This window comes from Rattus norvegicus, chromosome 17 (genome assembly GCF_036323735.1).
Source record: "Rattus norvegicus strain BN/NHsdMcwi chromosome 17, GRCr8, whole genome shotgun sequence".
Classification (NCBI taxonomy): domain Eukaryota; kingdom Metazoa; phylum Chordata; class Mammalia; order Rodentia; family Muridae; genus Rattus; species Rattus norvegicus.
Window position 1 is genome coordinate 51,515,048 of NC_086035.1, and position 24,001 is coordinate 51,539,048.

A 24,001-nucleotide genomic window follows, 5' to 3' on the forward strand; every position below is an offset into this window, starting at 1 on the left:
CCCCATGGAGATGAGAATGGAGGCACTCTGCTTTAGACCTGTGACTCTTTCAGACCCCACCCATGAACCAGCACACAATTCACATGTGTGCTTCTGAATCTATGGTTCCTACCTTCATTCCTCACCTTAAACCCAGCTAAGAACTATCCCAGATCTGTCACCTGCCTCAAGCTGTGCTCTGGGCATGCCTGGGGCTTTCTGATGCCATAGTGATGTATTTAGTCTCTTCTGCCCTAGTTGCCTGTCTTTTCCCATCAGCCTAGTCAATCTGTGATTATGCAGGACTGAGCTCCTATGAATTGTGGGAAAGCTTTTCCAGCAGCATCTACCACTCCATGCTCCTTCAGATACCTAAAGTGCACACTAATGGTCCCACATACAGAGTTCTAGTTCTCAACTCTGCATCTTTGACTGAGTATTGCCAAGGACAAGATGCCTTTTCCTCTCTTTTTCTTCCACCTTAACAATCAATTCCTAGTATTCTTCTGGGACTCAGTTCAAGAGAGTCCTCTCCAAAAAGTTCCCCATTTTCCTGGGCCAGAGTAATGGCCCTTCTCTGGATTTCTTGCTTCTTTTTCTTATAGACCTGTCTGTGTTGGTACAAAGGGCCTGGAAGGGCCCAGAAAGACCTAGAAGGGCCTGTAGGCAAAATGCTCTTGTCTCCTTGATGTCTTTGACCTTGAGTCCGTGTATAGAGACTGTACCACTGTCACCTGAAGAATCTAATGAATGACATTCCCATGAAGCTTCAGAAAGGCAGAAAATTGTCCCTGGCTTCCTATTGGTCCCTCTTTTGTTCTTTTCTTTCCTATTTACTACACATGGTCCCTTGCAATAACTCAACAAGTCTTAGAAATATATATACACGTGTGTGTGTGTGTGTGTGTGTGTGTGTGTGTGTGTGTGTAAATGAAGAGTGTAATAAATTTTTCCATGGCTAGTGACTGGAACAATACTAACTGCTGTACCATGGCAGCAATTTATCCTGTTTCTTAAAAGTGTCTATTTTTAAAAGTATTTTTCCTTTTAGCATCACAGGAGTATCCCCAATTATTTGTTTAAGGTGAATGAGAAAATAAGAAATACAGGATGAGAGAGTCTGTAATATCAACAAATTCACCTAACTAATGTGCCATGACAAGAGGCAATTGGTAAAAGTAGCACTGTGTATGTAAGTAAGAAAATAGCATGAAGTTCCATAAAAAGATGGATTTTCAGGTTATGAGATAGAGGACCAGAGAGAAAAGGAAATGAGATGTGTAGGTTGGAAGTAACATTGTATTTGTCTGCATAGCACTTGGATAAAATCTGATTTAAGGTTGGTATGTTCTGTAATGATGACCTCTCTTCTACAAAATCAAATCAGTGAATTGTGTGGAGGTGAAAGCCTGCTGGCTTCCTGACTCAATGCTAAGATTAACTGTAAAAATAACAGAGAAGCACATGCCTTTGGAGAGCTTTCTAATAGTTTGCCACATAATTACAGCGTGTCAGCCTGACCCAGTGCCGCCTTCTTCTTCTAGTGTCTTCATAACTTGGACTCAGACTCCATGCAGCACCTAGCTGTCTCCCCAGTGTGATTCTAGAACACTTGCTAAGATACTCCCTCTGGGACAGCCTCCTCTGTCCACCTTTAGTGATGTCAAGCTTTTGTAAAGTCAGCTGTACAGATCCTTACTTTTGAGTCACTGACTGCTGTGAAGCCACAAACTAATTTTATGCCCACGTGGCCTGACACCCCATAAAGCCCATCACAGCTCAAGGCTATCCACCAAACCACAAAGATAGAAAGAATGAACAGAAGAAAGAAAGAAACAAAAAAGAGACAGGAGGGAAGGAGGAAGGAAGAAGAGGAAAGAGACTGGACAGCATAGGTTAATTACTGACTGTACCTGTGTGATGTAATCAAGAGATATAGTAAGCAGAAATGGATGAGCTTGCTGCCCATGTAACACAGCTGCTGTTTTACAGTTAAGTTCTTGCATAATTGAAAGGAGTGCCTTCTAAAATAACAATACAAAGAATAACAATACAAAATGTCATACAGTAAATGCATAAATCAATAGCACAGTCAGTTGTTATCATTATGAAGTAGTATGTGCTTATGGGAGTGCTGTACATTCTTATGCTTGTTGCACTTGCTAATACCAACACAAAACATAAGTACTGTCTTGTGATGTGGCAATATGGCAAGTCCAGCATCACTAAGCAATAGAAATGCCTCACCTCCTTTGTGGTCTTATATGACCATGACTGCATCTCAAATCAGTATTAAGTCATCTGTCCAGTCCTCTACACCATTTCTAGGCTTTCAGTGTCTAAGAGATCCCACAGGGCTTTTCACCCAAGATGTCCAAAGAAAAGCTACATTTTCATCTTTGTATGAGATCATCATTGAGTTTTCCACCCTGGAGTATGACCAACTATGATCAGAAAGATCATCCAAGGGCATTATAGCCTTGTAAGTGTGTGGCTGTATGGCTGCATTTATTGACCGCAATTTACCTGATGAATTACCACTTAGGGATCAAGAAGTTTCTGGCCTTTTACCCCACACCTAAAGCTTAGGTTTATTAATGTAATGTGAACTTAGAGAGTTTAGAGTGTTTTTAAAAGGAAAAATATAGATACACTCTTTTTTGTAAAGATTGAAGAATTTACTTCCCACAAAAGTCTTGTACCCGAGGAAGATTTTTTCATATACTCATTTGTGTAGTAATTCAATAAACCTCTATCTAGGGCCTCTGAGTGTTTTTCATTGTGAAAGAAAATGAAAATACAGCCATGAATCAAAATTTACTAGAGGTTGTTTAGATAGGGAAATAAAGAGAACATTCAAATAATCCAAATAGTTTTTGCGAAATGTTGGGAAGTGAGAGAACTGGACAGACAACAGAAAGGTGAGTTCTTTATTTTTCTCAATGCTCTGGAAATGTGCTCAACACAAGCGACTTCAGGAAGAAAGGCTTTAGACTGTTCTAGCTCACAGTTTGAGGTTACAGCCCATTGTGATGAAGATGCCATGGCAGCAGGAGCATGAGACAGTCACACTGAGTCTGTGTCAAAGAGCAGGGAGATACAAGCCTGCTTTCAGCTACCTCTCTCCTTTGACCCTTATCAGACCAGGACTCCAGCCCATGGGAAGGACAGTACCCCACACATTCAGAATTCCATCTTCAGTTGAACCTTTCTGGATATGTCCTCACAGAAACTCCCAGAAGTGTATTTCCATGGTGATTCTAAGTCCAGTCAGGAATCATAAAAGAGATTTTTAAGAACTGTTATTGTCAGGGAAATACAACTTCATGTAAGAGCAGAATAGGCTCTTACTCTTGTAAGACCCAAGTCAGTTTGTCACCCAGTGTCTTCAAGCACCTATCCAGGGCCTATCTTCCATACCCACCACCCTTCTGTCCTGGATTACTTTTTCAATAAATCTGAGCATTGTTTCATTTCTTTCCAATGGTTTTGGCATGAGTCTGTCCAGTAAGAAGTGTGCACCTTGGATAGCTATAGTTAAGGAAAGTGTCTCTAAAGAGTGCCCAGGAAAAATGAAATGTGTGAACAGCAAGGAAAGTACTTTTGGATAGGTTAAAATCTGAAAAGTGGCCAATAAACTACCCAGGATACTGTGACTGTGTGAAAGGACTTAGTCCTAAAATATTGTATTCCTGTAAGAGAATGGATAAAACTATTATAGTAAAACTTACAAGGGGCTTACTGCTCTATGCCAGGAATAGTATGTTTCACAAACCAGTTCATATAAAGGCTGGTTTTTGTTGTTTTGTTTCATGGTTTTGCATGCATGTGGTACTAAGGTTTGAATCCAGGACTTCATGTATGCTAAGTACATGCTCTACCACTAGACTGCACTGTCAGCCTTCAGTCATGTGTCTTTTTCACTAAAGTTGGAGAGACTGAGGCACAACTACCTAGGAGCAGCTTCAGAGTTCAGTTCCAGAATTCATGCTCCCAGCCATTGCACTATATGATTTCTCCTTTATGGGATAGAATGGTCCATTAATTGCCAGTCACATCTGTGTACTATTCTGAACAGGCCCAGGTACACAGATCACAGCTGCTGAGCTGTCATGGAATCCATCTCATCTACTCTCACTGCGTCCACTCTATACTGTCACTCCGCTGAGATTGGAGGTCAATGAATGGGTGGCTTACCTTGTCTTACATCACTTCCTTTACTACCAAGGTTCTTCTCCTGTTCGAATATCCCCACCAGATAGGGAACATGTCAGTCTGCCATCCATTGCAATAACTGTGTCCCAATCATATTGGGTATTGAGCAGGTGCTTGTGGGATGATGAAATTAATAGCAAAAGGCTATATGTGATATCTGTACTATAGCATCCACATTATCGTTTAAAAAGACAACTACTTATTTACTTATATTTCTGCCATGCGACATATTTGGCTGTTTTCCCTACACCAAGCAATTCTCCAATTCTCTGCATATATCAACCATAGATCCAACTGTTTAATTCAATTTTGAGACCAATTATCTGGAGTTAGTGAAGGCCTCACAAGTAAAAGGTATATAGCCTCACAAGATCAATGCCCCCCAACACACGTTCGTGTTAAACATGTCAACTATAAGTACTGGATCCCTAGGCTGTCCTGGCTTCTGTTTACTTTGACTACAACTCATGGGTTCCTATCAATCCCTCTTTCTACATATTAATTTGGTATTATAACTCACAGAACTCAGGGAAATGTGTTTGTTATTTTGTTATGAAGGGTATTAGAAAGTATACAAACGCACAACTAAATCAGTGGTTCCCAACCTGAGAGTTATGACCCCTTTGGGGGTCACTTATCACGTACATTGCATATCAGATATTTACATTACAGTTCGTAACAGTAGCAAAATTACAGTTATGAAGTAGCAACAAAATAATTTTATGGGGTCAGCATGACATGAGAAGTTGCACTAAGGATAACAGCACTAGAAAATTTGAGAGCCACTGCTCTAGATGGGAGGATACACAGGGCAGGATCCAGATGGTCCTGAGTGCATGAGAGCTTCTGTTTGTAGATGGTTTGGGGCACAGTACCGTCCTTCACAGCATGGGCACTCTCCAACACCCATTGTACACATGACTAAACTTCTCAAATCAATGGGAACCTTCTCAGGCCCTCATTAATCTCTGGAGGGCAGAGGTGGACTCGAAATTCTAAGCCTCTGCCAGTTTAGCTCGATGACTCTTTTGGCAACTAGCCTCCAACATCCAGAACCAGCTCAAGTGAGGAATAAGAGGCTTCTAAGTAATATTCAGCTGTTCGCATTCAGCTAGCATTCAGAAACTCCAAGGATCTAAGATCTCTATGATAATTAAAGGGAGTGAGAACCATGGTATACTTACTATGCCACAAAATTTCTAATGAGATCCATTGTAATGTCACTTTTTCAGGACTTGTCCCCACTACTCTGCTTCAGTAACTGTCACATCTCAAGGGCTTCCTGGGCAACAGAATCCATTCTACCTCAGGATCTCAGAGCCATCCACACCGGGAGGGTTCCAGTCCTCAGTTAACACAGGTTGCTGGATAATGATGACTGTCAGATGTGAAAGTTGAAGTTTCAGCTTCTTTGTGTTGGGGTAGGACCTATCTGAGGCCCCACTCTAGACTCCAGAACCCTGCAGGATCAGGGTTCTCTTCTTCCTGGCCCTTCTTCTTCCTGCTAGGGAATACAATAAACACGTTGCATTATTTTCTAGAAATCCTCGTCGGCAATATGGTTGTGTGTTAGAAAAGAATAAGATGTTCTCCTTGTCAATTTGCCATTAAAGTAAGATTAATTCCAAAAGTCTATAGGAATTAGGTGTGGCTTTATGTTGATGAACCAAAGTGTTTTATGATACTGAAGTGCCTCAGATCACTTCAGTCCTTTTTTATTTCATGGATGGTGAATGGACAGCATTTAACACAGAGCCATCTCTACAATCTAGCAGGAAGACAAAGAGCTGAGGACCAACTCAGTATTAAATACTAGAAACTGTTCTCCAACTGTTCTAAGGGTCCCACATAGTGATAATTCTAGAACATGTCAGGGGAGCCTCCCAGCATAGACCACATGTAAAGTAGCTCATTAAGAGGGACAGAGCCACCCATCCAACACATGTCTCTTCCCTTCATCACCTAAAAAAATGTTAAGGAGCAGAAGTACCAGTTTGGTTAAAGAGTCTCAAAGACACAGCAAACAGGCTTCTTTCTTGCCTAATGCTAGAGGGAAAGCTAAGGTCTTAATGTACATAAATGAACTAAAAATTGCACTGTTTTCCCTACCGTTTCTAAATATTCTGAGAGTCACTGGCCCTTAAACAAGGAGTTAGTTGGGCACTCTGCAATGTCCTCATTTAAAATGAAATGGTACCACACACCCAGACACTAAACTAAAGACTTAGTAGTAAAAAGAACTGCTCCTAAACCCATGCCCTGTAAAATCCACATGGCTCATAGAGAATGACAGACCCATAGATCACCCTCAATTATGTGCCAGGAAGGCTTTGAGCCTATGCATCCAGAAAGCACACTTAGGAAATAGGCATAAACACTGAATATCATGTCACAGCTAAACTGCTTCATTGTGATGTCCTATTTATGTAAATGAGTTGTGCTATTGCAATTTAATCAACACGATTTCTTTTGAAATGTTACGAGTGCTGATATTCAACTTCAAGAAACAGGAATCTTTTACCAAGATACAAGAGCTCCGTCTCTGTCCTGTTGTGACATCTGTGATGGTGACATCTGTGGATGATGTGCACAACACCCCTGAAGGTTGCTCTTTGAAAGAATTTGTTTATTTTTATCATAATTTAATGTTCATAGGCAGCAAAGAAATTCACAAAGCACATAGATTTGGATATGTGTACTTTTTCTCCTGAGATCAGCACCCAATAGCCACACTAATGTATGAACACGGGAATAAATAATTACAGGTAGGGGCAAGGAGAATCAGGTGCTCAAGGTAGTCATTGGATACATAGAACATATGAGGCCATTGTGGTTTACATGAAACTCTTCAGAAATAGGGACAGCGGTGAGGGAGGGAAGGAGGAAGTGAGAGAGAGAGAGAGAGAGAGAGAGAGAGAGAGAGAGAGAGCATTGTAAACACAAAGTGTTATTTTTCTCTAATCTTTTTTAGTGCATACCTTCACTATCTAATAAACAATTTTAAAATAAACTGCAGGAATTAAATTGTAAGATGAGCACTTGAAGAGAATTTAAAAATATTATAAACTAAGTCTAAGAATAATGCACAATAAAGAAAGTCCTGTCTTCTCTGACTTCTTTTTCATCTACCACTTCTGGTTCTAGAACTGAAGCACAGTTGTCTGCCAATGTACAAGTCCTATCTAACGGGATGGATATGGGATGAATAGGTGACAATTGTTTCAAATTCTTTTTTGTTTTGCAAATCTTCTCATGACATGCATCTAATTTTGTATCCATTTTATACACCTTGTATTCTTATCTTCTTTTCAATTACAGAACTCATTTAGTTACCAGGTCAGCTGGCTAGTAGCTTCCCTAAACTACATTTTAAAAATAACAGAGCCAGACATGGTGATACATGTCTATAGCCACAACACTGGGAAGGCTAAGGCAGGCTAATCTCAAGTTGGAGACCATCCTGAGTTACAGGGGAACACCCTGCCAAAAATAATCAAGCAGAAAAATCAAACAAAAAGAAACTGTATGTAAAAGCAGTACAATTGTCATATTTCTAAGGTAAGAAATTCTGTGCAGTGTGATCTGTGAAGGTATTAGTCAATACTTGTTAAGGACATGAGTCTAACACTTTTACCTGCACACTTTCATTTGATTCCCGCTGCATTCTCATGAGTTGCTGTCATTTTACCACCTATTTTATCCAGGAAAAATGGGGTTTGAGTTTTTTGCATCTACTGAGTCCATCTGGTTTTACAGCCTGACTCTCCTGCTTGAGCAGGGAAAGGTGGGGGTTGGTGCCTTAGGCAGAGGTACACAACTATATTTAAACTTATTTTGATATTTTATTCTGTAAAATTCTAGAAAAGGAAATGTCTTCAGAAATGGTCATTTCGGTGAGTGGATTAGACCAGCTGTAGATCCTGTAGCCATGTTTGATGTGCTCAGGATGGATCGTCAAAACTCTCATCTGAGAGTACGAATCCCTACTCTCAGACCTCCTGTATTTATAAGAAGAACACACTAGAATCAGCATGTCTTGAACTGATCTGTTGAAAACACACCATGTAATACAGTCAGATTTCTCCCAGGCCCCCGTTTTCCTGGTAGGCATCCTGGCAATGAAAGCTATGAAGGCATGTACACTTGGCAGCCATTTCCGAGTACCCAGTTGGCTGTGCTCATTATCTGCATTTGTTGTGCATGGGCTCACAACTGTCCAAATCTAGTCTGAGTCTCCAATCAAGAAGAATAATGATCAGAGCACTGCTAACATGACATGACTGTGGACGGTACAGAGCGGCATGACCTGAGGTGATGGCTGTACCCACCCCCATCCCTGCCACTTATGTTAATGGCAGTGCATCCCTGCCCAACACAAGAGCCAAGAACTATTTCATGAAGCTGTGTCCACTATGATCACCATCCAGGTTGCTCTTACACTGGCTTGTACCACTGCAGCCACATTGGGTGTGTGTATTCTAGCTGCAGAGCAAGGCCTGACAGACTTCTCCATACAACAAGGTACAATCCATACAGACAAAGCAGGAAGCTATCTGGACAGGAAATAAGAGTCACCCAAAACTAGGGGGAATATAGCTCAAAACTAAAACCAAATTGTACATAAATTAATCATTCTTTAGGGGTTAAGTTTACCATGTGATTCCAGGAATTTCTTATGATTTCAGCTTTATTCATAAACACAATATAAGCAGTCTTCTCAAATAAGCGCAGAATGCAAGACCAGTGTGCAATGTCTGTGCTGGGTGCTAGAGGATTCTGTGCCCCAAGAATACAGTGTGGACCATCCATTGTGGGCATTCAAACTAAAGCAAGGAGTGTTTTCTCTTAACACATCCCACTTCTCAGCCAGAGTCACTATTGACATAAGCAAAACACCAAGGTCAAGGCTATTCTGAATATTAAATTCCAACATGATAATCTGAAACAGGGTTTCTCATTAGGCAAAAGAATGAGATTGTTTTTCTACTTAAAATAATTTTTCTTAGGAAAGAGATAATAAGAAAAGACAAAGTAATTAGTTTAAAGGGAATCTTCCTCTCCAAAGCAATGTACAGGTCAATGACATGTTGGGTAAAATAAAAAGTAAGGATACATACTAAAATCCCTTCCCCCTCAACCATTACTATTTCTGTACTCATTAGATGAGCAAAGTAAATTCTGGAATGGAAATTTAGAACTCTTATGCCTAAGACATTGGTGTATTGTTTAACAATGCACTTGATGTAAACTCTGGAAAAATTCACAAAACAATAAAGAAACAAAATATTTTCTGAAAAGAAAAAAGGGAAGGAGAAAGGGAAAAACAGAGATGGCAGAAAAGAATAAAGAATGTTTAAAAAGTAGAAAGAACGCTTACAATATTACTAATAAAAAAAAAAGACCTCTACACAAGCCAAGACTTGAACTAAGTATGACTAATTCTTCTCCTCCAGGTGGTAGCCTTGGCAGGTCTCTGTTAAATGCAGAAGTTGCATGGATGTGGAACGTGGTGATGGAAAATGCATTATTATACACAGTTGTTGAAGTTGAGAGAAACTATACAGAGAGGAAAAAATAACACCCTAGAATAAATACAAATGAAATTCATGTATCAAAACCAATACTGTGAAAATAGTTTAAATGTTTCTTGAATTTATATCTAGTCATTAACCTAAATGCAGATTTCAGTTCATGCCACCCTTCTGCCTCATGGTCAGAAGGCCTGAAAACCTGCGGTGTGGAAAATTGGCAGGAGAAAGAATATTGAATTGGTCTCCATGGAAAAGCTGAATTTGGCAGCCACAGCCACCTCCCTGTGCTGGTCTCTCCCCCTTCTGTTTATTCCTTCCTGTTAAACGTTTGTTGCAGGAAAGAAGCCACCACGTTAGGTAAAACAGGAAGTAATTGTCAACCTGTCCATTCACCAGTGACTTTGAATCTCTCCTCAAAACAAGCCCAAGGGTCCCAACCACAGACCCACTCGCTCTCTCAGGGCATGGGAGCTGGACTGTCATTTCACTGATTTTGGTTGATTCAAATCTCAGAAATGAAAGTGAGGTCTGAAACCTGCCCCTCGCAAATAACCCTAAAGGAAGCTGTGATTCAGACGTGGGAATGATAAATCCACACAGAAACCCTGCGGTCATCAATTCCTCTCCCCATCCTCCTTCACATGATGATTTCAAGGAAGGCTGGTGTTTTCTTAGAATTGTATTATATGATTTTTCCCCCAAACTCAGGGTCCTTCCCTCCTAGGCTGAGCTCACAGCTGAGCCCCCAACCCTGACCCTAACTTCCTCTAGTCAGTTTTCATATCTTATGGAGACCCTGTAGCAGGTTCGGGCCCTTTGCATGAGCGAGCTGGAGGGAATGTTGTGTCGCTGTGTGGTTACCGTGCCATGTGGTGTTTTCACCCTGATCTTTTCTTTCTTTGCAGCTGGTTAATAATCCTCTAGCAAGTCAGGCCGCCGCTGCAGCAGCAGCCATGGGCTCCATAGCAAGCTCACAGGCCTTTGGCAATGCCCTCTCCAGCCTTCAGGGGGTCACAGGTCAACTAGTTACTAATGCACAAGGACAGGTGAGTGGGAGATGGGAGGAAAAGTGCATTTTTACAGCAGATTGAACTTGGAAAGGAAATGAATTTCTTTTGCATGACAGTGATATGTTGCTGCATCTATTTGAGGCAAATAAATAATGTTTACTAGCAATGTCAAGAATAGGAAAGGGGTGGGGAAGTGTTTCTGTATTTTAGAGGCGAGATTTTTCTTTCTTTCCCCTAAAATGTCAAGGTTTTATGTCGGTTTTGTTTTGTGAGATGACTAGTGTTATGGCCTGAGTAAAAGAATTTCCCCCTTCTCACTATTGGGACATTCTTTGAAATAAACAATCAAAAACTAAATTTTTCAAAGAAAACCTTGCTTTGCTCTTTTTTTTTTTATTTTTCACTTAAAATTTTTTGACGTAATGGGAGAAACTAAGGCCTTTTGCTGGTTGCTCTGATATATCTACACTAACCTGGGTAAGCCATGCTCCGTATGTGTAGAAAGCTAACGCAAAGTCGTATTCAAGCAATAACCAAAAGTATGTGTATAGGGGGAGGGGGAATTAGATGCCAGCTGCCGTTCTGCCCCTGGCACTCTAACTGATTTCCGGGGATCCAGAAGGTCTCTTCATACATGTGGATTATCACTAATGTGTCAGGACCACTAAGCCTTCCCCATGTCGCCCATTCTCCTACAAGGCTCATGTGTTCCCATCATGTTTAGATATGACAGGACTTCAGTGATCAGTAACCTTACAGGCTGCATAAAACACAGGGCAGAGTGAAGTTGATGATGGCAGGGTGCCTCCGATGGAAAGCCAGAGCCAGCCTGGGTGATTAGTGACCTCAGTTTTCCAGCCTGGCCATTTGTGACCCTAAAACCCAGGGGAAACATCATTTCTTTACCCAGCATTATGTTTACACAACTCCCTGCTACATACGGCCCCTCTGCAAAAGCAGGAATCGCAATGCCTTAAACTCTTGTTTGTTTTTTTATTTTACATAAAGAGCAAACAAAGATGTGTTCTAAGCGAAACCATCTCTACCTACAGCCAAAGAAAGAAAAAGCTGACCTTGTTATATTTCCTGGGCGGGTGTAGGTTTGTCCCATCACAGGCCCGAGGGCTGAACGATGGAGCTTGTCAAAGAGAGGCCCCGTGTAATGAATCATCTTATCACAGGTGCACACCACACATATTAAAGGAGGGTTGTATGAACACTGTGCCCTCTACAGTAACCTCTCAATGTCTGCTTTAACCCTTGTTCCAATTCCTTTTCATCAAAGGATCATTTTATGCAGCCAGCTCTACATCGAGGCTCTCAAAAGCATATTAAGATTTCTGGAAGGCTGTGGGTATTGGGGTAGAGGAAAGGTTGGTTTTAATATCTATAACTCACCCATACTTCAGGCCCATGCTGGAAGCAGCTTCCTAAAGCTACACCCAGAAATGAAACAACCTCGAGATGTAAATATTACAAGTTGAAGAGCAAAACCAAATCTGTCTACAGAGAGGTATTTCCCTCTGATTTTTCTGTTCTGCCATCCAAGTGAATGTACTATTATGCTCCCCACAAGGAGAACTACTTTAAGGCTTGCAAGGGACTACTTGATGCTTTCGTTTCAAATGCTTTGGTAGCTGAGGTGCCAGTGGAAACTTCTTAGGGACCAGAATTTCCACCTTTGACACCCTAAGCCCTGGAATCTCTGTAACAGCAAGAATACCAAGTTGAATACTCATAGGGTTACGTAGACAGTGAATCAGTTAATTATAATTAATCTTTTATTGTTTACAAGTTGTATAAGGGTCATTTATTTGTATTTAGAGTAGACATATATCCTAAAGTGAACATCAACTACCTTAAAAGGGACGAAAAATCATTAGGTATATGTAGTTTTTGTCTTCTGTTACTGTGATACAAAAGAAAAAAATATTGGAACCAGGTTAGTACAATTCCCCTTGCTTAACATACCCTGCCTAAAACTGCAGCACTCAGTCCATGTTAGCTTCTTAGAAGTCCACAGAGATTTCCCAAAGAGACTTGAAGAATAAACTCTTTGAATATTTAGAAACATCCTTATTGGAGTTCTTGGCACCCGTCCTTTCTTGTATTTAGAAGTGTATCCAAGAGTAATGGCATTAATACTGAAGTTAAAGCTAAGTTTGAGAAGTGGGACTTATTGATAGTCACATGGACAGATGAGAAGGTTTGTTCTACACAGAAACCATCAAGGAGGGGCATCATCACCCAAAGTGGTTATCCTTGTCCCCACTTCCTAAGAGCCTCTCTACACCCTATGGACCAAAGACAGGGTTTAAGAGACCTAAATGAGCCTTCAAGCCTACACACAGGTAACTTTAGGTACCAATTCTATCTGGTTTCCCACGCTTAGCTTACCCAAGCCTACTCATAACCTTCAAGGAGTCTCTATGCACACTGTGCCTGCAGGATCAGCCTCTTCCCTATGCTCAAACTTTGGTCTTTGGGTCTCAATAGCAAGAAACGTCACCACCTAGGTCTTGCTGTTTCACCTTCCTGCCTTGGATGTGTTGAAGAATCTTTTCTGTCCTTTTGTCCCCACCCACACCCCAGCCTCTAATCACAACAAAAGAAAGTGTTCCTCCATTTTCATACTTTTTTTACTTTGCCCTATCATAACTATGAATTCAAAGGATAGAGTGGTCACTACAGTTATAAATTTAACAGACACAGCAATCTAAAACCACAAAGTACCGGTGCCACCCAGGGATACTAAGAGGTTTGAACTTTCCTTCTAGGTGAAAAGGTAACTAGTAAACCAGTAAGCAGAACATTGGCATTAGCGCTGCACTGCCAAGATCATTACAGTTCTCTTTACTTCCTGGAAAGGAAAAAAAAGAAAAAGTTGAAGGGGTAGATTTAATTCCAAATGTGATCTGAGCCAATTCTTTAGCCCCCTGAGACTCACTTTTCTCATTAGAGTATATGGACAATAAAATCTAGACAAGTGCTAGACTAGGAAGATGGCTCATTGGTAAGGTGCTCACATTCAAGAGTGAGGACCTGAATTTGCTCTCCAGGATCCCTGTTAAATTCGGGTGTGACAGAACACCCTTGCAATCCCAGCATTGGAGAGGTGGAGACCTGAGGGTCCCTGGCTGGCTCCTGGACAGCCTAGCCTAATAATCATGGAACCCTGGGTCCAAAAAAGCAAATAGGCAGCTCCTGATGAATAGCACCCGAGGCTACACACACACACACACACACACACACACACACACACACACACACACACACACACACACCAGTCCCTTGGTTATGAGAATTAACTGAACGCCAGTCTTAAAAATATCTCCTGGGCACTTGAGCATACAACTAAACATTTAATGAACAATGCCGTAAGTATCATCACCATTGCTCATCATGATTTTTATTTGGATGCTAGCAAGAGGCAGTAGTATGGCGTACAGACAGGCAGGAAGGGCAGGCGGCCAGGCTGACGTTCGTTAGCTAGGATGCCTCAGAGGAACCCCTTATTCTCTTTGTGTCATGATTTCTCTTCTGAAAAGTGCATCGTCTCATTGGCTTAAAGTACTTAGAATGATGTTGATCACACAGTCATCTCTCAGAGCTAATGTTCAGTAAATGCTGTCTGTTAATGAAGGTGAATGTTTTCCTTTGGCGCATGGATGAAAGTTTTGTGTGAATCTCAGCAGTGGGATGTTAAGTCATCTTAGGGTACCTCAACCTTTCTCAGAACAGCACCAGAGGTGGAGAGTGAAGGTCCCCATGCGTGCTCCTAATAGTGTTGAAGAAATTGGCAAGCAAATTTATCATCAATTTCTTCAGTTACAAAACTGCTTCCCCATATCTGTGGCAATATCTCCTTATTGGCATTATTACAGAAAGGAAAACAAAATGAAATTTTGCTTTATTCTAAGGTTAAGGAAAGCATTTTACACTTTTACTGAAGCTCATGGTCGTTTCCTGATGGAATCAGGTCCTTCACCACTCTAAATCTTTGAGAGGTGAAAACTAGTGAACTCAGACACCCATCTTTGTTCTTTAAAGAGCCAAGCATGCAAAACACAAAAGCAACTAAACGATGTTATCTTTTCTTTTAAAGTAGAGTTACCCCTGCCTCCAACTCCCAAGTGCTGAGATTACAGGTTTATATGGCCACACCTGGTGACCTTTTCTCATCAGTTTTTAAAAAGAACAAAAAAGGGTACCCACACAGCCCACATGGGTTACTCAGAAATAAGCAAGCTTTTATACAACTAAAGAAGAGAAGCAAAGCTTGCTTGATATAAAGAGAATTTCTATGCTCTATGTGGGCTAAAAGCTGCCTCCTGAGGACTGTGACTGGAACAGGTTGCTGCACGAAGGGCAACCCTCACTGAGTGGAACATTGTGGGGACAGCTTTATTTCAAGCCCTATGGTAGGTGGGGAGGCACGAGTACTTCTGACCGTGCCCTTAGACCCCGGCAGGTTAGCTCTATAAAGATGGGCAGCTGAAGAACTGCACTCCATGCGAGGTCCTCTGAGTTCTAATCACGAGCTGAATGACACCTTCTGAGCAGTAGCATACTGAAAACCTAAGTTTTCGTTGAAACATAAACATTCCTAGTCATCAACAGAATGGCCTCATGTAGGTTATATAATTTTCTGGATTTCTTTTCCAACAGTAAAAGAAAAATAAGCCATTTAATAAATTACAGCTATTCCTTTAAAATCAAAACCCAGAAACTGACCTTATATTAGGTTGCAAAAGTGGATATTAGCTCATAATTTAAATGGAAAGATGAGACTCCCTAAGATCAACTCATTGAAGTTATAATAAATGCTAATCTCAGCCACAAGGTTGAGCGATAAGTAATTCGATAGCTGACGATCCTTCTGGAATCTTAGGCAATCTGTCTAAAGTACTCCAAAGCCACAACGGCGCAGTCTGTGGAAGTTTTCCAGTCCTGCAGAAAATGAAGGAATAATGTGTGGTTCTGATTTTGAATAAGCCTCAGGGCCTATTCGACCCGGGCAAGCCCGTGATGGGGTATCTGGGGTATCCCACATAGTGTCTTTTACTTCATTTCTTAATAGTGAAGCACACAAAACAAATATAATTAGAAAACATCCCGAGTGAAGTAACCCAGTCCCAAAAGAAAACACATGGTATGCACTCACTGCTAAGTGGATATTAGCCCAAAAGCTTGGAATATAAAAGATACAATTCACAGACCATATGAAGTTCAAGAAGAAGACCAAAATGTGGGTGTTTCAGTCCTTCTTAGAAGGGGAAACAAAATACTCCTGGGAGGAAATACAGGGACAAAGAGTAGAGCAGAGACTGAAGGAAAGGCCATCCAGAGACTGCCCCACCTGGGGATCTATCCTATATGCAGCCACCAAACCCAGTCACTATTGCTGGTACTAACAAGTTCTTGCTGATAGGAGCCTGGTATGGATGTCTCCTGAGAGGCTCTGCTAGAGCCTTACTGATACAGATGAGGACGCTTGCAGTTAAACATTGGACTGAGCACAGGGACCCCAGTGGAGCAGTTAGAGGAGGATGGAGGAGTTAGGAATGAAGCATCTGAAGGGGTTTGCAACCCCATAGGAAGACCAACAATATCAACCAACCAGACCACACCGGACTTCCCAGTGACTTAACCACTAACCAAATATCCAGTAAATATAGGAAATATAATTTTTCCAAAACAACACAAACACCTTTACATTTTTTTATTCCAGCCTCAGTTCTCTTCATTATTTTCAAAAGAATACAGAAACTCCAGACAAAAAGCACATCCTCCCCTCCATTTCCAGGGTGGTCACTATAATAGTTATCTGAAAAATTGTATGGTTTCACCACAAAATATCAATTTAAAAACAAAAAATGCATAAAGTGCTACTATTTTTTAAAACTACATTTATTGGCATTATCTATTTAGACAATGTGTTTAAATAAGGATCAAACATTGTGTGGAAAGTTCAGAGTTGACGTCTATGTGTTTTCTCATAAATATAAATATAGGTCTAACAAAATCTTTATTTCCCCCATTTGCACATGTCACAAGAGAAGGTTTTAATGTGTAATAATAATTGAATGAACTGGGTTTCAATTATCATTTTTAGTGGACTTTTTTTCAAAACTCTCTGGAGAGCAGGAAATGTATCTTCGTGGGGTTGGTAGCATTCTAAGAATATTACCCTGGCTTCTTCTTGGTGATAAAGATAAAATAATAATCAGCCACCTCAATCCGTTTACTAACACAGCAAATCTGCCCTCCGAGCCCAGTTAAGGGCTTTATTGCCTCATTTCAGTGCTGTTTCCCTAAGTGCTCCCTTCACAGTCCCACAAAATGGTCTGCAAATGAGAAGCCTTGGCATCAAGACCACAGTGCAGCAGTCTTGACCAATTCTGGGCTATAGTGACCTGCTAGGTTCAAAGAAGTTAGCAGAGTCAAGGCCACTAGGCTGCAGGCTTTTTTAATGGATATTTTATGTATTTACATTTCAAATGTTATCCACTTTCCAGGTCCCCCCTTTCCCATCCTTCCTCCCTCTGCTTCTATGAGGATGCTCTCCTGCCCACCCACTCCCACCTCAACACCCTGGCATTCACTAGGGAATTGAGGTTCGAACTTTCTTAACCCTTAATTCCCCAACTAACAGTTAATAAAATCTATGTGTGTGCTTTAGCAGAAGGTTGCTGCCTGCAGTTCTCACAACTATCCATGGTTTTTTTTTTTGTTTGTTTGTTTGTTTGTTTGTTTTTTGCTTTTTTTTTAAGTGCCTTTTGAAAGCAGGACTCCTTCATGTGAGGAGATGTCGCCCTTACCACCACAGTTTTGCTGTGACTTCCAGTTTGTTGTCTTATCCCCTTTGTAAGAACAAAGGGTCTCAAACTGTTTCAAGGATTTCCAGGGACTCATAACATGTAAATCACTGGCAAACCAATGTCTGCCTACCTCAAAGCAAACTTTCTTTGGACTTTACAACCTGCAAAGACAGATCAGAGGTGGAACCAGAAAGCCAGCCGATGGAGCACAGCCGATACTGAATCCTTACCATCCAGAACTCAGATGAAAGTTGTGTTTCTTAACCCTGGTGTGCAGTGACTCAGTGGATGCTGGGTTCTGAGGGAGGGGTGGTTACAGGTGGTTCTATTGCGGACTCTGGACTCAGCTGTGGTAAGAATGGTTTCAGCTCTAGCCACCCAATGCTACTCCAACACCAGCCTCCCTTTTTCCACCCTCTTCCCCCTCCATATCTGATATCAAATACTTATCAGCACAGAGGCCCATCGAATTAAAGAATTTTAAAAAGTCCCCTCTGGTGTCTTTCTTTTTAGTCTCCACCCCTAGCAGAGCAAACACTACTTAATAAGGGAGGTTAGCAATAATATACAGTAAAAACTACCTTTGTAGAATTTACCCCGAAGACCTAGCAAGAGAGTATCAGGTCTTTGCTACCTAAAGCAGGATGTTGAGCTCTCTGTTTCTTTCTTAGCTCTGGCCACTGCCAACTATGGTTGTACTGTACTTCATAAACTTTTGTTTTCATGGGAACAGGGAATTGGTCTCCCCTGTAGATTACTGAATAAAACTCGTACATTCTTTTGAGGCCAGTTAATTCCTGTAGCTACCCAATTAGCATCTATAATTCTAAACAGCTAATCAGCTAGAGGATGCTATTTACAGCACCAAGGAGCTGATCAGGGCTGCCCTGCTTAACATTAAAAAGAAATGAATGAAAATAAAGGTGTTTCCTGCTCAGCAGACACCCGTGTCAGTTTATTTACCCTGGCGGGAAAATGCTGTTTGTCCCTAAGGATTAATCACGTGGCTCATTTGAGGACACAGAGCTCTTTAAAGCATCTTGGACTGCTGGATTTTAGCCACATGCTCCTTTAGGTCAAGTGATATCAGAGAGAGAGAGAGAGAGAGAGAGAGAGAGAGAGAGAGAGAATGTCTACCCTACTGAGTTCCGATCTGGGGCCATTAGTAATGCACTGTGAGATGTCATGGAAGGCTTTGATAGTCTCATCTGTACAGATGTGCACAGTCTCTAAGAGTTCAGGAAAATACAACTTCCCAGGTCAACATCTTAGATAAGTAGCAGGGCTGAGATCTGAACCCAGTGCCCACTGTTGCGCTCCTGTACCACCCTGAGTTTCTCTGGCTGGAAGGCCTGGGTGCTCTCCCAGATGCTATGTGAACAACTTAAAACCACAGAACCTTAATGTCTACATTAAAAAGGGGGTGTGTTTCTTTCCCTACAGTCCATTGAAAGAAATTATTGCTCTGAAGGATCGCTACACCCCTTTTACTTCTAAATATCTATTGGGGGTTTCTTCCCTACTTCCCCCCACAAGCAAACAACATGGAAACACTACAATTTATTACTAAGCTATAAGCACTATGCTGGGCAGGTTCTGAGCCATTCTAATCCTTCCACCTGTTAAAACCCACGCAAATGCCCATCATTTGCCAATCTGATGTCTCCCGGGCTGTTTCTGTCCCATCAGTCTGTACTTAGGATGAACTCTTGGCCATGTACTCCTGGCCCATCTACCATTAGATGTAATGGAAACCTTCTTCTCATTCTCTCTACTCTCTTCTCCCCTGTGGTCTCTCTTAAAACCCTCCTCAATTCTAAGTTCCACCTTTCTATCTTCTCTGCCCACTCATAAGCCCCAGCCATATTGATCAACCAGGAATTAATGGAGAAGAACCAATTACAGCAAATTGGTTACACAACACATAGGACAAACCCTAACAAAAGTCTCCCAGAGTACTCCTGAAGGTGTATCTATACACACACCTGAAACCTGAAGATAAATATATTTTACCAAATAGACGCTAGGTATTCTAATTCATATGCGTACCAGTTTTATTATTGCTCATCAAAGGAACAGAAGAGGTGTTTTCAGGGAAGTCTCTAGAGCAATGTGACAGATTTAAAGTCTATTTCAGATCTACACCAACAATGCCAGAGGAAAGCGGACTCAAAGTGTCAGGACCTAGGAGACCTCCCAGCAAGGCCTTCTAACCATGGACAAAGAAAAGCAGGTGTGCACCACACATAGATGACCACCCAACAACACAGATGCTTTTCATGTTAGCTTCCCCGAGCTCAGTAGGACACCGTACGGCAGCTAGTACTCCAAAACACAAAATAAGGATAGAATTGGTTAAGCTCAAAGCTTGTTAAGATACCTCATGTTTCCAGATCTTCCCTCCAGAAACCCATTCCTCCAATGAAGTAAGACTTTTGAAGAAAAACAGAAATATGTACCACCGTATTCTTGTGTCTAAGAAACCATTGATTTAAATTGCACCTAAAGTCAGGCGATACATTTTTGAGAGGGTATAGTAGTAAAATATCACATTAGACAAATATATCAATTGTTAGAGATACACTGATTTTTCAAAATATTTTTAGTACTAAGCTTTATAACTAAAATTTGGTAGCATAAGGAATATTACAATTGAGAAACTGTGTTATTTATTTGATGGACAGTCTACTTAGCCTAGTGTTGGGAAACTATATACTGGAATGGATATTAGCTGCCTTCCTAATATTTGGATTTTAGCAAAAATGAGGGATGAGAACTGAAGTTATTTATTCATTGTTTTATTATAAAATCAAAAATAAGCTTGATTTGAATTGGGGTTGGGAGAGAGAAAGAAGTGAACGCTGAGTCAGCTTTACTAGAACACCATTAACCCCATCTTCAGACTATCATTATGACTGGAACATTACAAGATAGGACAGGACATTAAACTCACATATGAGATATAGCCACCATTGAAGTAAATATTCTTCAAACCAAACATGCACCCTACATTTTTGTTGGCCCATGAGCTGGCTAGTACTCATAAAGACGTCAGAAGTCATCAACTGGCAAGGCCAATAAGAGAGAAATGAGTAGGTAAGAGGCAGAGAAGAATGGAGATGTCACAACTCAGACCAAGTCCAAACCAAGCCTCTATGCAACACCATCAGATTCAAAGCATTAGCTTCCAATTTCTCTTGGTTTCCTCACCTAACTTTTGTCGTCTTGAATAACAGTAAAAGTTGACCCTTACAAGCTGGATCATTAAGAATACTGCATGAGGCACAGTCAGTACTCACAAGTGCAGCTTTACACCTAGGCAAGTGGCATTAAGTAATGCACAGATGCACAAGAAGAGAACATGGCATCCTACCTGGATGAGATGCCTGCCAATAGTGACAATAACCCAGACCCTCTCTGAAGTGACATGGCTACCAATGCCTGGAATCTCTAGGAAGGGACTCCAGGGCTAAAAGCTCAGGTTCTCAAGTCAGACAGGCAGAGACCTCAGCTCTGGCTCTATTCCAACAAACCCCAGAGGCCAGGCAAGGTTCATTTCCCTCAGCTAGATTTCTCTTCTCTGAAATAAAATGTTCCCTAAAGGTTAAGAGGGTCACTATTAGCAACAAAGATAAAATTAGCATGTGGTGGCCACTTACAGAGCACTAAGTGCCAACAGGTACTTAGCAGCCCTCAGCATGTCCTAATCATGTCATCTTTCCCACAACTGCATTGCCATTGTACAGGTGGATGGAGAGCTCCCAAGGTCACCCTGTGAGAATGAAGGGACCAAGCTCAGTTTTGTCTCACGATGCTCCTTGTCACATGCTCTATCAGCAATTGGAAGCTTCTTGCTTTCCTTTTAGTGCATCTCAAGAGCCAAGACCACTACCTGGCACACAGCGAACATAGAGAGTAATAGCGTCCGTGGCCTGGATCATATTTCATGTATGCTAATATACTCTTCAGTAAGCATTTTGCGTCGATTCAGTATTTCATTTCATGCTCACTATGCTCTTGACTTATACCAGTTCACAGCTGATGGATAGACTGGAAGCTTAGGAAAGTTACTCAGCTTTCCAGAGCCACACAGTGAATAAGAAAGCCTAGACAGAAACCCAAATCTGGCTGCTTCAAAGCTCAGATTTTCTTGAGCAAAGCTGCTGTCAGCATAAGCTTTCTACATACCTAATACTGTGCCTTACTATAGGAAGGATCCCATAATATCGTGTATGTATACTTAATCCCCTTCAGTCAGCTGATCTCAAGCAAGGCCCACTGAAACTATTAATGTTTTATATGAAAATGTTTTTAAACACCAGCCAGTATTCCCATGTCAATTAAAAATGACTGTTTTCAGTTACTTACCTTCCGTTAGCTTCTTTTAAAATTGTACGGCTAGTATTGTGTGTGAACACAATACAGGTGGTTAAACACTTAGGCCTCATAGAGTGAGCTATTTGAGTCTCAAGCATGTCCTGAACACTTTTCCTTTGGCCACACCTGCCATGAAGCCATGTCCTTCCAACATGCAGAAAAAGCCAGCGTGGCAATACAGAATCTACTACTCACATGATGAGCGTGATGGGAAATCCTATTTTCTCAAGATTAACAGCAGCTCCAGGCTAGGAGATGTCTGGCCTGCCCCCTAATACCATATGGTTTTTTTCCTAACAAGATGTACTCAATTTAAACAAAAGGCAGGGCCAGAGGGGCTTATCAGCCACTAGGTGGCTTTAAGCACTCTTGTTTTTCTCTGGTCCCCTCCTCCTTCGTTGTATCTTTAAGCCATTTTAGGCAGCCTTCTCACATAACAGAAATGAGGAGACCTAAAGGATGCCCTGCACAGACTCTGCCTTTCAATGTACAAGGAACTTGAGAAACTACAAGTTAAAATGGAAGACTCTGAATGGTGAGAATCTTTTCAATATTTAGCTATAAAGTAACTCTTTAGTCTTTAATATGAAGGATGGCATCTTCGAGAAAATGGGATGCTCATATCTATAACACGGTGTAAAATTTACTTAAATAAACACAAAATGGAACACTGGGACCCGGACTCCGAAAACTCACCCTGACTTTGGAGATGAGATGCCAAGGCATCGCTTTGTAAACTTAGCACCTGTTCCCACAATGAAGAACCTAGATGATTTATGAAGGACGACAGGACTTAAATGTGTATGGCTTTGAGGGACATTTAAAATAGAGATACGACAACTCTGAAATGTCACAGAGCACAGCTCACCCTCCTTGACTTTTGTCAACAACTGTCTGATCAGTGGGGATTTGGTTGAAGACTGGCCACCTATGAAAATGAGTTTTTGGAATTTTATGAGAGGAACTCATCAGCATAATTCTAACGAGTCTCAGTCTTTGTTGTGAGAAATGAGAAATTCTGCGGTCTTACCCTCAAGAACATTAAGGAAACATTACTAACAGGAAATTGAAAAAGTAATATGTGGTAGAATGATGAGGACAACTTGTTTCTGATTGAGCAGATAGATACGCATCACATGCAGGTATCAAAATGCATTTAATTTTGCCACATCAATGGACATTTTCTTCACAAAAAATACATGAATCATCCTAGACGCATGGACCTGGGTTGTGATAGACGGGTCTTTAACTGAGCATCCCTCTCCACCTTTGCTTTCCCTTGGAGGCTTGTTTTGTTGTTAACCTCATTTAAATTCAGCTTTGCAGCCTGATGCATTCACTGGGTATAAACACAGAACCAGGAGGTACTAAATATGCATAGACCTTTCTTGAGCAATTGCCAAACATTCTCTGTACCTCTTCCCATTGAATGTGGGCCTATTTCAATGAAGGGTAAACTACAAATATTGGAGATCATTGATCCCTGTTGTATTTTCCGTTGGTTGGTTGGTTGGTTGGTTGGTTGGTTGGTTGGTTCATTGGCTGTGAGGGTGTTTTTGTGTTTGTTTTTTACTGTTTTTTTTTGTTTTAATTTTTTGTTTTTGTTTGTTTGCTGCTATGGTTATATCTTTCTCCTTTTTGGATGAAATGTAAAATAGTTCTTAGACGGAAGGCTTTGTTGGAGGATGTTTCCTGGCTATGAATCAAGGTGTTCTTCCAAGCAATAAATAGCTTAAGTCTGATTTAGTCACTTAACCTGGCAGCAGCAAATAGAAACCGAAATTCTTTCCCTAATTCTAAGTTTTTGCTGTTGGTGGTGGGTTTTTTGCAGGCTAGTATTAAAATTTAAAGTCTTAGGGAAAGCCAGTTACCTGGCTGACAAAAAGTGGTCCTGCAAAGTGATGGCTTCACTGTAGCAGTGATGCTCTTTGAAAGGGAAACAGAAAATATGTTTGACCAGAACTGGAAAAAATGAAAAACATCCATAGTTTAATTTGTAGACTGGCTAAAAGCAGAATCCGTGAAGAAAAAAATGTTTCTGATTATCATTAAGAATTTGTCAACATCT

The 24,001-nt window shown here is 41.0% G+C and overlaps 1 protein-coding gene across 4 annotated transcripts in view; it reads left to right on the forward strand.

The window, feature by feature from the left end:
• Window positions 1-24,001, forward strand: part of Pou6f2 (POU class 6 homeobox 2) — a 576,195-nt gene that overhangs the window by 474,526 nt on the left and 77,668 nt on the right. For 2 of the 4 annotated variants that reach the window (XM_063276739.1, NM_001101002.2), the window contains exon 6: window positions 10,631-10,771. The exons of the other annotated variants lie outside the window; for them this stretch is intronic. In XM_063276739.1, the coding sequence (XP_063132809.1) occupies window positions 10,631-10,771 (141 nt within the window). The remainder of the gene's footprint in view (window positions 1-10,630; window positions 10,772-24,001) is intronic. 4 annotated transcript variants of the gene reach the window in all.